The sequence below is a fragment of the Gavialis gangeticus genome, unplaced genomic scaffold, assembly GCF_001723915.1.
Source record: "Gavialis gangeticus isolate Ggan-Ray unplaced genomic scaffold, GavGan_comp1, whole genome shotgun sequence".
Classification (NCBI taxonomy): domain Eukaryota; kingdom Metazoa; phylum Chordata; order Crocodylia; family Gavialidae; genus Gavialis; species Gavialis gangeticus.
Window position 1 is genome coordinate 16920182 of NW_017729002.1, and position 15334 is coordinate 16935515.

General features: G+C 48.7%; 1 protein-coding gene across 1 annotated transcript in view; it reads right to left on the reverse strand.

The window, feature by feature from the left end:
* TRAP1 (TNF receptor associated protein 1) overlaps positions 1–14969 on the reverse strand; it is a 66040-nt gene extending 51071 nt beyond the window's left edge. The window contains exons 1-4 of the mRNA XM_019507549.1: positions 14852–14969; positions 12125–12292; positions 9997–10079; positions 8480–8620 (exon numbers count right to left, since the gene is read on the reverse strand). Of these exons, the coding sequence (XP_019363094.1) occupies positions 8480–8620; positions 9997–10079; positions 12125–12292; positions 14852–14939 (480 nt within the window). The 5' untranslated portion in view covers positions 14940–14969. The remainder of the gene's footprint in view (positions 1–8479; positions 8621–9996; positions 10080–12124; positions 12293–14851) is intronic.
* Positions 14970–15334: the final 365 nt, after the last annotated feature.

Genomic DNA, 15334 nt, shown 5'->3' on the forward strand with positions numbered 1-15334 from the left:
CACACACGAAGTACCACAGCAGATCAGATAAGGTGGCGTGGATTTAGAACATCTATTTTACACACACACACATACACATATGCATGCACGCACGCGCACACACACGAAGTACCACAGCAGATCAGATTCAGGAGCCATCCTGTCCAGCATCCCATCTCCTGCTGTGACCAACATAAGATACTGTGCAGGGAGGTGAACAAAACCATGAAGTAGGCAAATGCGCAATAACCTGCCCCCATGAAGGTACTGTCACTTTTATGAAGAATTCAGGAGACCAAAGGATACGGCCTAACTGGTTTACTAATTAAGAATCTCTGACTCTTGCTAAGATCTAAGAAACTATGAAACTATCTTGGCTTCAAACACATCCTGTGGCAATGAATTCCAGCCTATGTTCATATTGTGCAAAAACAACCCATTTGCTCATATATGACGCATAACTTTCCCAAAAAAATTAACCACTGGAAACTGGCTATTTAATGTGAGGAAATGTAGGGAACAGAGAAACTAATCATGAAGGAGCCAAGTTGTTTATCCCCTCTTCTTGTGTCAGGTGGGCAAACAGCAGCTGGAGACAAGAGCTGAGCAGTTCAGTTCCAGCTGAATTGGACCTGAACAGATATGAGAATTAAACTGCATGGCCCCTCTTCTTGAAACCAGGTGGGAAGCCAGCAGGACCTGCTGGAGCCAAATAGCCCAAGCCCCTCCTCCTGAGGTGGCTGGGCTCTCAGCTGACTCAGCAGGTGCTGCTGGCTGTCTACCAGCCTCAAGAAGAGGGGCCAGGCAGTTTGGCTCCAGCAGGACAACGCCCTCAGCTGATATGAAAGAAGTTTCTGGCTGCCCATTCAGCTCACGAGGGGCTGGGTAGTTTAACTCAGCCAGCAGCCACCTTATTGAGTCAGCTGAGGGCCAATCTTGCTAGAGTCAAACTGCTTGGCCTTTCAGGCCAGGCAGGCAGCCAGAAGCATCTGTTGCATCCTTCAGCTGTGCGGGAGGGGGCGGAATTGATAGAGCAGCCACAGGTTTTTTGCTGTTCCCTTAATAGAGCTGCCTGTGTTTTCTCTGCAGAATACTTACTGATATTTTCAAGGAAAGATCTGTTTCTTCATTTCACCTTCCACAAACAAGGTGTGCATCTTATTATTCAGGCGCATGTGTCATGCAAGAAAATGCAGTATTTCTTTTCATCAATTTTACTACATCCAAACAGAAGTCTCTCAGCCTCACCCAACTGTAAGTTTCAGTTTTGCAGTATCTTCCAACTCTTTCCTCCAAATCACCCAGCCCTGCATTATTTAAAGAAGCCATCAAGTCTTCCTCTGAGCCCCCAAGATCAGATAGACACCAAGCCATCTGTTATACCATTCCTTCTAGATGAGAGATGTAAAGCTGGGTATCAACAGCACGGAGTATATGGCCCTCAGCTCCTTATCAAGTGGTTCCAGCAGCCTTGCTCACAGGCTGATGACTAAAGACTCCTGCAGAAGAGAACCCACAGCTACCTCCTGGGTTACTGATAGGCTACTCCATTCTCACCTCCCAAATAAGTAAATGAAATCTCAGCAGATGAATATTCAGGTTTCTGAATATCTCACCTTGTGCAGACTGCTCTCTCTTCACATTGCTGAAGGAGCAGACAAATTTTGGTGTAGCTAGGAGATCCTGCTGCATATGTTGGTTTGTGCTATCAATGAGCTCTTTAGGGTGCAAGTTAGCATGCACAAGGTTTTCAAAGTACTGTGGAATTTGTCCAAGCAGCAAGACTTAGACATGGGTACTTGGAGGATGTCACTGGACTGCACAAGTTACAACCCCACCCTCCAACACATAATCACCAAAACTCTCACGTTGAAAATCCAGGAACTAAGATATCATGTTAATACTCTTACTCTTGCAAGACAAAATTCAGTCAGTCCTGACATTAAGCCTACAAAAGTCAGCAGAGTTGCAACCACTTACAAGCAGCATTCCCTGTAAGCTGTGTGGCTGCACAGGCGCACCTGGCAGCACAGCATAAGCACAACTGTGCATGCCATGCAGCTTAGAGGGAACACTGCTTACAAAAGGTCTAGATTTTGCCAAGTTCTAGTTACATAATGCCCCCAGATGACATATGGAAAGCAACCAAAATGGCTTGCTTGTACATGTTATAAATTAAAGATGTGAGGTTACCATTTTGCTCATACTCCTGTTGTGCATGGTATTTCTCACACTCTTGCTGACTGGAATTCTGTCTGCACAAAGCAATTAGCATTTGCTAAGACAGAGGCAGCAAACCTGTGGTATGGGTGCCACTAAGTGGCATGGACAGCCTGTATGTGGCACTCAGAAGATCAGGGAGAGGGCAAGGACCACAGAAGTAGATAGGGCAGGGAACACAGCAAATCAGAAAGGGAGGAGAAAGCACAGCAGCAGATAGGGCAAGGGAAGGGGGTTAGAGTGGCACTCAGCAAGGGTGTGTACTTAATTTGTGGGACAAAGGTTGGCACCTACTGTGTGAAGAGACAGACCCACTTGGTATTTCACTGTTTGCAACTTGGTACTTTAGAGGGGAACTAAAAGCCCCAGCTTGCCATAGGTGCATATGCTGAAGTTCACTTCATTTTTCTTTAGAGCCAATGCAATTCCATATTCCATAAGAGGTTAAAACTGCCTTCCTCAGAGCTGAGGTGCATCAAGCATACTGAGTAAGGCACATTATGACATGACATCTTCGTAAGAACATTCTCTCCCCCTGCTTCTCTGAAAACTGTAGCATTACATGCAGTACACCAGAAACAGGCAGGCAACCAGAGAGTGATTTAAAGGAGAACTTAACAGTTCTAACTGGGTGTGAGGTGAAAATTGCTCTACTTGCAAGCCTAAACTAAGACACAATTACCCAAGAGTGGGACAGTTTCATCAATAATAGAAGAAGGGACTCAAATGAAAGCCAAATTAATTGTTCCATGTCTGGAACCTGATGGCCCAAGGGTTAATATGCCCACTGCAAATCCCAGAAAGGGTAGATACAGACAAAGCAGAAACAGCAATGAGTTGTATCTACTCTTCATTTAAAAAATTGCTCTCACATAGTTTCTTAGTTGTTAGGGGCTGGAAGGGACCTAACAGATCATTGGGTCCAGCTTCCCAGCACGCGGACAGGAAAGACTGCTAGGATCAAATGATCCCAGCAAGATGGGAGTTGAGACTTTTTTGAAGAACTTCTCGGGGAGCCTGTTCCAAACACTTGGCTTGTAAAGACGTTTTTCCTTATGCCTAGCCTGAAGCGAACTTCAATCAACTTGTACCCATTATTTCTTGTCCTCCTCTTGGGGGCCTTGGTGAATAGATGCTTTCCCAAACCCTGATGTACGCCTCCAATATACTTGCAGGTTACAGCCAAGTCCCCCCTGAGTCTTCCCTTCTCCAGGCTGAACAATCCCAAGTCCTTCAGCCTCTCCTTATACATCTTGGTCTCCAGGCCTCTAATCATGCATGTGGCCCTCCTCTGGACTCGAGCTTCTCCACATCCTTCTTGAAGTGCGCTACCCAGAACTGGACCCAGTACTCCAGTTGCAATCTCACCAAGGCTGAGTAAAGCAGGAGGACATCCTTTGCCTTGCTCAAGATGCCTCAGTGGATGCATACCAGTGTTTGGTTAGCTCTGCCAGCTACAGCATTGCATTGGTGGCTCATGTTCATTTTGTTGTCAATCATGACACCCAGGTCTCATTCAGTTGTGGTGCTGGCAAGCAGAGCACTGCCAAGCCTGTAGGTGTTTTGTGGGTTCTCTCTCCCCAGATGGAGCCTTCTACATTTCTCTGTATTGAATAACATTGGGTTGAAGTCTGCCCATTTCACAAGCCTGTCCAGGTTGGCCTGCATTGTCAGCCTGTCTTCAGGCATGACAACGCTCCCCCATAGCTTGGTGTCATCAGTGAACTTTGTCAGCTTTCTTTTAATACCTGAATCCAAATTGTTAATGAACACATTGAAGAGCACTGTCCAAGTACTGACTTCTGAGGGTCACCTTCACTGGTCCCCTTCTTCCATGATGACTCAGTTCTGTCAATCAGTACCCTTTGGGTCCCATCACAGAGCCAGTTACCTAGCCACTGGACTGTGAAGTAGTTGAGGCTGCATTTTCCCAATTTGACCATGAGGACATCATGGGAGATCAGGTCAAAGGCCTTTTTGAAGTCCAAGTATATGACATCAGCCTCATTTCCTCTATACAGGTAGCATTTCCTCTATCCAGGTAACCTGATCATAGAAGGAAATGAGGTTGGTCCAGCACAACCTGCCCATGACGAAGCCATGTTGGCTATCCTTCAGAACACTGCCTTGAGTTAGCCTGTGTGTGATGTTTTCTTTGATGACTTTCTCCAGGATTTCACCTGAGATTGAGGTCAAACTGATTGGCCTGTAGTTTCTTGGGTCCTCCCTTCTCCCTATCTTAAAGACAGGTACCACATCGGCTTTTTTCTAGTCTTCTGGAACCTCTCCCATGTGCCACGAGTCTTCAAATAACTTCACCACCAGTCGTGCAATCATGTCAGTCAGTTCCTTTAGCACCCTTGGGTGTAGCTATCAATACTACAGCCAGGAAAATGCAACAAAAACATGAAACTTGGGAAATAACACAGACAATCTCTGTATTAATGTTCTGGAGGGTTTGAGAGTCCTTAAGTTACTGAATTGTATTGTCCAGTCACCACACTGCCATTCAGTCTCTTAACATCCCTATTGCAACTGCAACAGTCACACAAAAGTGCAATAAAGAAACTAATGCAGTAAGTAGTTCTGTCCTTTCCAAAAAAACATTACCTTGTGTCCTTTCACACTTTACCTTGAGTCATATATCCATCCCCTTCCATTCTGTTCCCTCCTCCTGTATTTGCCTCTGTCATTGGTTCCTTAACCCCTTAACTGCCCAGCTACCTTATTCTCTGTTCCTCCCCTGCATACTTCTCTCCTGATGGTAAGAAACTCCAGCTTGAGTGATACTGGTCCATGAAGGAAGCTCCATTTCCTCTCTTCCCCTCCTCTGATATAGCAGAGAACCCAAGAGCAGGCACATAACCTGACTCCGCTTTCTTACTCCAAGTTTCTTGAAAAAGAAGGTCCCAACTCAAAAAAAGCAACTAGAACCGGGGCAGGGGGTGGGGGGGGTGAAGAGCACCAGTTCTGCACAACCACCTCTTAGTGCTCTATAAGTCTATGTTTGAGATTGTTTGCACTACCCTAAAAACTTGTGTCCAACTCTATGAGAAAAAGAAAAGTAAACTCTTCCTTTTTTTCTTACTCGGCATCCCTTTCTCCAGGGGGCTGGAGTGACAGTGGTGCTAAGGCACATAGTTGACAGCCCAGGGGTCACAAGGCTGAGGCCACAGCAGATTTCAATGAATCTGCAAATTCTGCTTAATACTTTGTCAAAGGGACATGAAAGAGGAAGGAAAGGATCCCTTTCTCTATCTGCAGGACTAGAGTTAATGTCAGGTCAGGCCTCTCTTGGTCTGCTATCTGGTATGGTGTAAACCAGTACAGCCTGTACCATGGCCAGACTGTTGGCAACTAAGATGGCACCCCCACCTGGGCTTGCCTGAGTGAGGAGGATGTGTGGATACCCAACAGAACTAGAAACAAGACCTGTCAAAGGCAGATGACCTCCCTGCAAGCCAACAGCCATCCATACCTGGAGAGAGAGGTGCCACCACATCACTGTCTGAAGACTCATCAATGATGCAAAGAAACTCAGCCAGGGTTGTTACAGCATCAAAGATGCCCCAACAGTTGCAGCAGCCTCAGGACTGACTTGACTTGAGGACAAGACTGCGCCCTCCATAGCCCCACTGCCATAAAATTAATCCACAGAAGCCACCTCTTTCCACACCGGAAATTAATTTCCAAGGAATGTGAAAAAAAATGGGGAGAGTCACATCACCCACAGAGAATGACAGAAAGCTCTCTACAGTGAACTCTTGTAACCAGAATTGCTACTTCTACTCCAGCAGCAGAGAACAAAAGCACTGGAGAGGCAGACTGCAAAGAGCTGCATGCTGGAGTTATCCCACCTAGTACATAGTTTTACAGTGAGTTACCTGATAACTCAGCAGCAAGGCAACAGTGTCAGCTGGACTCAGCTTGTCCTGACTGAGTAGGTGGGGCTGGGGGAGAGAATTAACAAGGACAGGACTCTCCTCTAACTGCACCAGCTTCCCCAGCTAAGCTGATTAGAAGGGGAGTTCTGTTTATGAGACTTCAGGCCCCAACAGAAGCAGGGTCTTGCTCAAGACTAGTTCCCTCCACAAAATGCATGGCAGCACCCAGCCACCCTTCCAGCACAGGATGCACTTCAGTGGGGTGCATGCAGAGATTCTGAAGAGTGCTTTGGGTCTCAACAAGGCAAAAGGCACAATAAGAAAAGCCAAAGGTTGTTTCAGGGTTGAGGCTGGAGTATGATGATTCCTCACCAGGGCAGAAATCTGACAGCCCTTCTGTGACAGACTATGGTTTTGTTGTAATACTTCTGGTTTGTGTATGTTCATGCTACAATAAAGTCACTTGCCTCAGTTTCCTTGACTAACCTGTACTGAGGGAAATAAGGGATTAAAAGATAGAAGCCAGCACTGTCTGGCCTTTGCCACAGAATTTATTTTCATTTTAATAGCTTTGCTAATGCTTCAGGTGGGCTTAAGGAGGTAACACTTGGGAGCTGTCAAGGGAATAGATGGAAACAAGCATGACAGTGAATGAAACAGCCCAAAGAGCTAAACTTATCTTAAACAGTGGCTTTCAACCTTTTTTCATTTGTGGACCTCTAAAAAATTTTGAATGGAGGTGTAGACCCCTTTGAATTATAAGTATGGGTGTGACAGGGGGCCATCCCCCAGCAGATGTCTATGTCAGCCCGCCCACCTGCCCTAGGCAGTCTGCCCACTTACCTCGCCTGCCATGACTTGTAATGAAAATAATTAGATAGTTCTACGTGAGAGATTGCCCTCTTAATGCCCTAATACACAGGATGTACTACACAACTCCAACCTTCCCTTATTGTGTCCCAAGCCTCGGAGATGTTACACTGTTGTTATCAACTCTATGTGCCCCCTTAATGCTGAGCCCTCCAGTACCTGTGTCTCTATACCACTTGGGCACCTCTTTTTCCAGCGCCCCGCTTGATACACCTCTCTCTCTGGCACCTGGCTCTATGCGTCCATCCCTGGGCTCTGCCCAAATCATGTGCCCTTTTCTCCAAGCACCAATAAGGCCTCCAAACCTCCTCTTATAGCCTCATCCTAGGCCACTGGATCAACCAAACACAAGCCCCTAGGGCTGTAACATAAACACTAACAATAAATATAACACTTTGTCCCTATAAGAGGACAAACTTCCAACCTTCAGCTAGCATGCCCCCTGTCCCAGGGTACTTGAGAAGCTCCTGGAGTCTTACTGTACTTAGGTAATCAAGTAGGCAGCACCAGGTCTCAGGTATCACCCCCATGCAGTAGCTTCTTCCCATGGCAGAAAGACTGCCAACTACCTCCATCCTCATCTTTATGTATCCACAGGGCCCTGCTGCCTTACAGGCACCTAACTGCCTGCAGGTGCATGTGGCCCTCCATTAGGCTGTTGCCTCAGTAACCCACAGCTGTGGAGCTCTGCTTAGCCCACAGTGCTCCCAGGTCAGACTGCTTCAGCCTTAAAGGAGCTGGCACACCTTAGTGCCCTGCTACAGTGGGTATTCACATACTTTTGATGGCTCATAGTCCTCTTTTGTAAACCTAACAGTTTGCAGACCCCCAGGGGTCTGTGGACCACAGGTTGAAAACCTTAAGGTGTTTCGGGTGGTATGGACTGGAGAGAAAACAGATGAGCTAGTTTTGGGGTGATCAAATCTCTGCCAACTGGATGGGAGACAGAGGGCCTGCTTAACCCATGGGGGATTGGGTAGAAGACAGAGTATTTTGGCTGTGTGGCTTTTGTCCCCCACAAATGCCTTTACTGAAGAGAAGCAGTCTGCTTTTGCTGCTTGGGACTTCCCTTTGAAGTGGCGAAGTCCATTGGGAGCCGAACCAGGAGAGAGTTCTCCAAGACATGGCCATGGATAGCCAGGGAAGGAGAGGGACAAAACAGCCAAGGTCTCAAGAGCTGGAAGGAACAAGGGCTTCCCCACTTTAAAGGTTGCACCTGGGTTGGCTTGTTGGGGGAAGCTACTCAGACAGACAAGATAAGGCTAGGGGTTGCGAGCAAGTGCTCCCCTGGGGGAATCCATGATACCTTCATCAAATTTCAGGGTTACAGCTTCACAATCCAGTGTCATACCCAAGCACAGACCAATCATGCAGAAAATCAGCTGGGAAGGGGCCAACCACACAGGCTAGCTTTAGAGACTGACACCTCTCAGCTTCTAGTTAAATTCTACTAGAACAACATTGAATCAAGTAGGAGGAAGAGAGGTGATATCCTGTTCCCTCTATTGCCAAAGGGAGAGAGGTACCTGAATGGTGATGGTTCCCTTTCCACCATCTGCTTGCAGGTGAATCTCCATATCTGGCAAGGCTTTCCCTTCAGACATCAGCTTATAACGAAGTTTTTCCAGAGCATCATTGCCATTTGAGATCAGCTCCCGGATAAACACCTGGGAAACGACATGGGCACAGGCTGCAGACTCCATCTAGCCATCATAAACCCCAACAACTGCCTGCCCCATTTGGGATGAGCTGCCAGACCAGAGGTTCTCATGCCCTAACAAGCACACAGATTCAGTGCTATAGGTGTAAAGAGCATCATAGTTCAGTAATATTAGCCAAGAGTGCCTGCGTAGAGAACAGTCTACAGCAGGGGTTGTCAAACGGGGATGTGTGTACTCCTAGGGGTACATAAAAAGGTCCTAGGGAGCATGCATGGGCAGGGGGGTCAGAGTGCTGCCACCCACCACCCCACACAGCCACCTCCCAGAATCAAGGCCGGGGGGGCAAGGGCAGCAGCACCCCTCTGTGGGCCACACAAGCACCAGCCAGCTGGACATGGGTTACAGGGGAGTGGGGGAAGGAGCTTGCACTCAGAGGCTGCCACCGCCGTCCACCACCCCGTGCTGCTGCCCACTGCCCTGCACACCGCTTTTCCACAACCGGTTGCACATGCAGCTCCATGGGCTGCTGATGGATGGTACATGATTGGCTGGGTGCGAGGCCTGTCAGCAGCCTGCGGAGCCGCATGTGCGACCAGCCATGGGAAAGCAGGGCACAGTGGTGTGGGTGGTGGCAGCAGCCACGTGCACACCCTTCCCCCCACTCCACATCTGGCTGCCACCACCAGAAGGGGTATACTTCTTTAAAAAGGTTGAAAACCCCTGGTCTACAGCATTCTAAGTGATGTTGATTCCAGAATTCCATAGCACATTTCCAATGGAACCAGTGGGCCCACTTATGCCTCCGTTCCCGGCCACTGATGAAGTGTATAGGTAGGCGCCTATCAAGAAAGAGGAACACCACCTCCCCAACCACTGCAGTGCAAAGACATACTTCTCCCAGGAAAGGTAAAACTGCCTTCTAACAATCACCGTGTTTAAAATGCTGTATTAAAAACAAGAGGAGAAAAATGACTGGTAATAAAAAGGGGGAGGTTCTCCACACACTACTACTAGGGCTCCAGAGGTCTTGGCTGCTTTAACTCCATCATGCTGGAACTCAAGAGAGAATGCAGCAAGCAACCAACTCTTTTTCTCTTTTGATGCTGTGTAGGTTGGCTTGTCTAAAATTTGTTGCTAGAACAGACAGTTGCCCCAGCCAGAATAGACCTGCAGTCATCTGCATGTATTTACACATGAAATTAGAAATGCATTCTAAAAGGCTTCAGTGAAAGCTGGGCACTTGCTCAGACTGGCTTTCCAGCAAATCCCAAGCATGCATTCCCACCGCAAGGATGGTGTCTGATGCTGCCACAAAAATCACACAAATGAGCCTTCACAAATGGGAAATTCACCAGCTCCAGAATGATTAGCATGTGCCCTACCTCTTTCTCAGAGTACAAGGAACGAGCAACAATGTCCAACAGCTTCTTTGTCTCAGCCTGGAACTCATGTTTGGAGGCTGCACCTAGAATTAATCACAAACACATCCCAGGGTATTTCACTGGAGTTCCATCATAAAGGACACAGCCCCTCCCAGTACACATCACCCTCCCAGGGCCTCTGTCTGCACAGGGATATGGGCAGCCATGGCTTTGGCTGAGGCTACAACAAAGGTGCCAGTTGTTTCCAAATGGGAGATAAGTGTCTGCCAAGTGAGCATCCTACCTCCAGGCTTAGACCTGAATCACTGCACACAAACTGCAGAGTAGCCAGCAGATGATGTGTGATGCAATGCTTGATCCCTGCCTGTCTGTGCTAGAGCTGAAACAGCAATCTAGCCATGAAAAGCAATGTCCCACACCCAAGCCCTGGAGCTATCTAATCCCCAAGTGCCACAGCTTTCTTTATGGGACATTGCTTTTCATGGCTAGATTGCTGTTTCAGCTCTAGCACAGACAGACAGGGTCTGTACCCTGTCCCTCTAAATTTTATTGCCCTTTGCTCTACCAGACAGGAGTCCTCAGTGCTGTACCAAGTCAGAGCAGAGAAAGTTCCCAGAGCACAAAGTAACTATCTGCACACAACACAACCCAAGGACTTTCACAAGCAAGCTACACTCCTAGCGTCAAAACTGGGGCATAGAGCAGGTGTGTCAGTTATGGCCTGCAAAGCTCCCTTTATCCAGTCCCCAGTAATACTCCTGGGTCTCACAGCTGACCCACTCCAGGATGTGAGCCACATGTCACATGGGTTGTGGACCAACTAGGGAATATGCTGGATCCAGGAGGCTGGGGTCAGGGTGGCCATAGGCCCAATCTAGCCTGGTCCCATACCATTCATCCAGCCAGGAGGACCAGATGAGTTTGATGCAAAGTAACCAAAGCATTATGCAGCTCTTAGATAGGGGCTGCACATGCAGCTATTCTTGTACTAACCCACCAGAACTGCTATAGCAAAAGGAAGGAGATGAGGTTTTTCAAGAACAATGCTTCCACCAAGAGATTCTCTTTGGGCCTCTTAAGGCCTGACTTAGGGCCCTTCCAGCATTAGAGAATTCCAAAGACCCTGAGCAACAGATCTGTCTCCCATCACATGCATCAGAGCCCAGATAAAGTAATAGGCACTGATGACTGAGTTCATTAACAGTTTTGTAGTCCTGTATCCTCACAAATACAAACAGCACAGAAAATACCATGAAATGCCAAGTTAAGGCAAGCTAAGGTGCTATATAGTGCTCAAACAACTCACTTTGCTTTAAGACAACTCTCCTTGGACACAGACACAGCAGTCAGCTCTTAACAGGCATGACACAATCATTCCAATGGGATCTCCATCATCAAGAGAAATGAGCTGGTTTTGCACAGTCCACTTTTTTTTAACAGCAAGTGTAAAACATGAAGCCATTTTGGAACCCATAGACATATGTGTGCGTGCATGTACACACAGTCTACCCAGCACATCGCACTTCAAGTTCCCGCCACTGTGAAACTGAAGATATGCACATATCATTTCTGAGAGGCTTTGCTCCCCAACAGGTTCTCACATTATGGGGGACACCAAAAAGGCAGAAGTCTGAATGTGTTCTTCCCTCATGTTTTTCACTCTGTAAGTAACTGCGTAACTGGAGGACCCCTTGTGTTAGTTTGGGTGATTTTATTTTTTGTTAGGGCACCTGAAGACCTTGGCCACGAAACCCCAAGCCTTTATCAGTACCACATCAACAATAGCTTATTTCACCCAAATCTTGAAAAGGAACAAATAAATGGTCTGCCCCAAAGACCATCCTGACTGTAACGTTCTTCAGTTCTGAAACCAGTTAGACGTGTCAAGCAAATATGCTACTTATCCTTTTTATGGCTATTGGGGGTGCAAATCAATCTGTCACCAGATGAAGAGATGACAGACAGCTGCATCTCTCCTTCAGAGGTAGGGGTTGCCCCTGGGTGACTGCTGCAGGCTCCCACAGAGCACTCACCCTCCCATGCAGAACACAGAGGACAGTTTTCATTGCATCTGCTCTGCCCAGACTACACAAAACTTCCCTATCAAGATAACCCTGCCCATGCTAACCTTTCACATTCTCTGTATTGCTGATGATGGTGTGCAAGGACTCTTCATCTTTGTTCTCAGCAGCCTGTGTGCTATAATTCCGCCCAGTGAGAACAGTGAGGGCAGCCAGGTTGTGTCGGGGCCTTGGAAAATTGAGTGTTGCTCTCTGCAGAAAGGTGGTCCCTCTCCCTGGAAGATACAATTCAAGAGGTGTTAGTGTAAATGACAAATACAAGTGACAGGAAGGCTTACATCTGACCTGAGTGATAGTTCTCAAGAAGAGAAAGCACTTTGCTGTATTTCACAAGTTACAGGGTGAACTTAAGACAACATTAACTCTGGTGAAAAAGTAAACTACCACAACTTCACCAGGATTTTAAATCAAGCTAAGAACAAACCTTTTGTCATGGGAAAATAATATCCCACAGGGCCTACCCAGAACCACCTACTAGATCTCACTGATCAGCACATTGATTCATTCCAAACCACTGCTCTCTGTAACTACCCTTTAATCCTGCCCATTCCTTACCTAAAAGAAATTCCCAATTTAGCCTTCATGTTTAAACATTTAAGTTAATTTATTGCAGCTGAAGTCACCCTTTAAGTGTGAAAAAAAGATTCTGCATTTAATTAATAGTCAGAGAGGCAGGAGGCATTACTGGACCCAGGTTCCAGAGTGACCAGCACATGCGCCTCTTATCAGTTGGGTCAGGGATATCCATCACTCTGGGATATCACATACAGTACAGACTGAAAGCAAGCACTGCTTTCTGAGTGACCAACACTACGAGGTGCCCATTCAAGTGCTGCTTTGGTCTCAACATACTTAGTTCATATACTCTGACAGGAACACAGCCCAGGCTGGTACAGATAAAGGAAAAAGTTGACAGCCATTCTGTACTGGGAATGGCCACTCCCCAATCACTTGAATTCAGGCTCTATCCTCATTCTCCACCTTCCCCATATTTCCACCCCAACAAGCTCTGCAGCCCAAATGACATTTGAAGACACCACCTGGAAAACATCTGAGTGGGATGCAGACCACATCACCCAAACCTAGACATCCAGCCTCCTCCTGGGATATGGCTAACAGATCATCAGGGACTTTCCAGTACATAAGCTGAACTGCTCAGAAACACCGCAGCCACATGCACCACAATAAATCTAAGAACTTGAGTCTGCTGACATTGACCTCCTTTGTACTAAGATTTTCTGTATCACATCTCTTCTGCATGCCCCAAGGGGGAAACCACAGACCACAGTGACAGCCTACAAAGCAGCAGCATCTAGATATGTGATAATCAGGAGCCACAGAGGAAAGCTGGGGCTGTTAAGGATATGCAATGCAGGGGGATCCAAGGAGGGAGCATTTCCCTCGGCTCTTGAAACTCATGGGTAGTCTCATTAATTGAAGAACAAGTCAGTTGCTCTGGGTTTGATAAGGCAGTTGCATTAAAACAGTGGCGCTCAGCTTTTTGGCCCTGTGGGCTGGACAAATGGTGCAAGGCTGGTCCACAGGTCAGATGCCTCATAGGGTCAGCACCTGGACTGGGCCTATGCTGCTCCAGCCAGATCACTTGCTGCCCTGACTCACTGGGCTCCCCACAGGTCCAGAAACATGCCAGCAAGGGAGTGACAATTAACTGGCACCGTTCCCCTGCCACCAAATTTCTGGACTTGTGGGGAGCCTGTCAGACCAGATAACATGGTTCCAAGGGCTAAATCTGGCATGTGGGCAGAGCACCCGTCCCCTAAAGCAAAAGCAGTAGCAGTTAATGCTAGACATGTAAAATTTCCAGAATTTTTTTAAACTATGGAAAAATGGAGATTTTGGGGAAAATTGAAATACATGCAATACTTATTTTCTTAGCACTGTTCACAGATCTAAATTAACTTTGTTATTTTAAGAACATAAGATGTATTACGCATAACTTGGTTTCCTCATAAAATTATCATGTTTGGTATATTTATTAGATATAAAAGTATAGTTTATTCAGACAAGTTACAAATTTACTAATTGACTCTACTTTCACATGTTTTAAATTTGTTACAAATGGAGCTACAAGCTGCTGAACTCGAAGGAACCTAGCATCTCTTAGTTTTTGCCAGTGTATGAGAAGCAGGCAAAAATTAAAGTTGAAAATAGAAGAAACCATCAATGAGGATGTGCAACCGTGGAGCCAAAGGGGCAGGGTCCACAGCAAGCTTCTCCCAGGACTGCTCCTTCTGCTCACAGCGACCTCCAACGAGAACCCACCCATGGCTCTGGGAGCAAGCAGGGCTGCGGAGCCAGCAGTCCCCGGCAGAGCAGCGCTGCACAGCGGCCGGCCTCGCCCCTGCAACGGAACGGCGGGGGCCCGGCACGCGCTCCAAGCAGCCTGCCTTCTCGCCTGCCAGGCCGGAGCCCACCCCACCGCTCGCCCCCATCTCCCGCTTTTAAAAGTCGGATGGTTCCGAGCTGCGCGTCCGAGCGCTTCCCCCGCAGCGGCTCCACCTGCTCCGCCCTCGCAGCGAACAGGCGCGTGGGACCCGGCAGCAGCACAGGCACAAGCAGGGGACGCCCTGGGGCAGCACGAGACAGGTCGCGGAACGGCCGGCGAGGGACCCTGCAGGCGCCCGCGACTGGAGGCGTCGCCCGCCCCGGCTGGGGGCAGCGGGGCCCGGATATGCTCGGGACAGCTCCCGCGTAAGCCCGGGCCCGGGGGGGACCGCGGCAGCTGCACCCGCGCCCTCCCCTCTCGCCTTCACCTGCCGCCGGCGCTCGAGCCGCTGGGGCGCGCCCCGCCCGCAGCAGGGCCCAGAGGCGGCCCCCCCGCAGCAGCAGCTCCCCAGCCATGCCGCCAGTCCCGACTCCGCCTGCACGCAAGGCGGCGCGCGCTGATGGCGTCACAGCGCCCGAGGAGCGTGCGATGGCAGCCACGAGGCGTCACTGAGTCGCAAGGGCAGCAGCTGCCCCGCAAGCTCCTGCCCGGGCGGACGCACTACCCCGGCTCCCTTCGCGCCTCAAACCTCGCGCCCCATGATGCACCCGGGCCGCGCAGGCGCAGTGTGTGAAGGGCCGTGACGCGCTGCATATGCGTGATGGCCACGCCTCCACCTGCAGGCGCGCGAGAAAGTCAGCGCCGCGCATGAGCATGGCTGGGCGGGGTGCGCTGTGCCAGCGCTGTGAGCCCTGCGGCCCCGCCCCCTGCCCGCGTGTACCCTGCGGCCTCTCCTGCCGCATCCGAGCTC